Source organism: Trametes versicolor, assembly GCF_000271585.1.
Source record: "Trametes versicolor FP-101664 SS1 unplaced genomic scaffold TRAVEscaffold_4, whole genome shotgun sequence".
In the NCBI taxonomy this organism is placed as follows: Eukaryota; Fungi; Basidiomycota; class Agaricomycetes; order Polyporales; family Polyporaceae; genus Trametes; species Trametes versicolor.
In genome coordinates, this window is record NW_007360324.1 from 2,447,104 (window position 1) to 2,448,886 (window position 1,783).

Below are 1,783 nucleotides of genomic sequence, written 5' to 3' on the forward strand. Positions count from 1 at the left end.
ACCAACGCGCTCTGCTACGGTGCTTTCCAGCTAGTTCCACTACTCTAGTGCCACTTAGCCTCTGCTGTCGCCAACATCACAAACAATGCCCCCCGAACCTTCTCCGGAGAGCCTGATCATCGTACCTCGATGCAGTCTCTGTTGTATCCCAGAATCTCAGCTGAAGGGCAGGCTGAAGCGTTGCGCTGGCTGTTCGGCGACAATGTATTGCAGCAAGGAGTGTCAGAAACAGGCATGGTCTACCCACAAGTGAGTATGTGCATTTGATATTCGTAACATCTCTTTTTGAGCATCCATGCTTGCTCGTTCTCACCGTGACCTAGGGTTTCATGTCGCGCGAAGTGGAAGGAGTTGGAACCTCCGATTGACGACGGCATCAACCTACCAATCCCTTCCGACTCTGTAGCTGCCTTTGACAACGCCCTATTCGTCTGGATAGTGACTCACCAATACGAGATCAACGTCATAGCAACTGCCACTGCGTGCTTGCAAGGCGGCCACTCTCTTCACTTCTCCGATACTCCTCGGACAATCGTCTTCGCCTTAGCACCGATGCCTCAGTTCGTGGCCTCCTTAATCAGCGGCACACCAGTCGACAGTCCGGCAACGGGCTTCCATCTAGTCAATGCGCTATCTATGTCTAAGGCCGAGCTCTTCGATGATCATCACCCCCCTGGTACACAGGGCACCTTCGACTGGGAGGATGCGGTATCAGGCTGTCGGAACGTGGCGGCGGCGGCGGTTTTGGATACCGGAGCCAATCCCGCATGCATCGGCGCATTGCCCGGGATATTCCTCATCAAGCAATCCCCAGTCCTGCGCCTCCAGCCCGTCATTGTGACCCGCTTGCCACACGATCGGGGCGGCACACTTGATGAGGAGACACGCGCCGTCTTTGAGGACGTCAGGACGCTGTGTGTCTTTCTCATGTCCGCCGGGCTCGTGATGCGCCCGTCCAGCGGGGAACACGAGGGTCGTCCTTGGCCCGACGTGGGCACCCTCGTTCGCAAGAAGAAGAAGGAGTGGGGATGGGAGCCGTTCCCTGACTGGAACTGGGGACGGGCAGCCCCGATGGTCCCGAGGAAGCTCATGAAGACTGACCTTCAACCGGAAGAACTATGGACGCGTTTCTTCATCCAGTGAGCCTGGATAGCACGGCAAGTAATACTGAAAATGGTGCGTGTATGCGTATGAGTTGAGCAAGTCTGTACTGACGACTTGAAGGCGTGGAATAGACTTCTACATAGGTAGTTGCAACTGTAGGGTACGATAGACGCTTTGCCTTGTATGTGAGTCGGATGGAACTATGCAGCAAGCTTTCACCTTTCGTTTTCTCTGGCTATAGGTCTCAAGATTTATGTTGTAGCTCTTGGACAGCGTCGACTTGATTCATGTCATTGTTGGTCAAACATGCGTTGACCCCTACCTCGCGCGGAGTCACATAATAACGAGAGTAGGACCGCTGCTCATCATCGGGGACCGAGACCGCTCCAGGTGCGCATCGTCCTGATCATTATCCAGTATGAATTGTTGTTGGATGTCGAATGCCGAAGGTGTGCGGAACGCGCTGTAGTTGAGACAGCGCTCATGCCGTGCAGGGTCTGCCGTGTTCATGTCCGCGGCCGCACAGAACCATTTCACTACACTCGGTGACAATGCTACGCTCACGTTTCGCTTCGCGGCAAAGAACCACATGGCAACGCAGCTCGAATAGCTTCACGAATCCGCTCAGCTCGCTCGCCGCAAGCAGCACGAGCGGCTCCAAATCGTGAGTCCCACGGAG

General features: G+C 55.1%; 1 protein-coding gene across 1 annotated transcript; it reads left to right on the forward strand.

The window, feature by feature from the left end:
- Nucleotides 1-202: 202 nt before the first annotated feature.
- Nucleotides 203-1,143, forward strand: TRAVEDRAFT_36405 (uncharacterized protein; the record flags this gene model as incomplete). The annotated part of the gene is made up of 2 exons (XM_008038021.1): nucleotides 203-249; nucleotides 324-1,143. 2 exons carry the CDS (start codon nucleotides 203-205, stop codon nucleotides 1,141-1,143), a joined length of 867 nt encoding a protein of 288 aa, XP_008036212.1.
- Nucleotides 1,144-1,783: the final 640 nt, after the last annotated feature.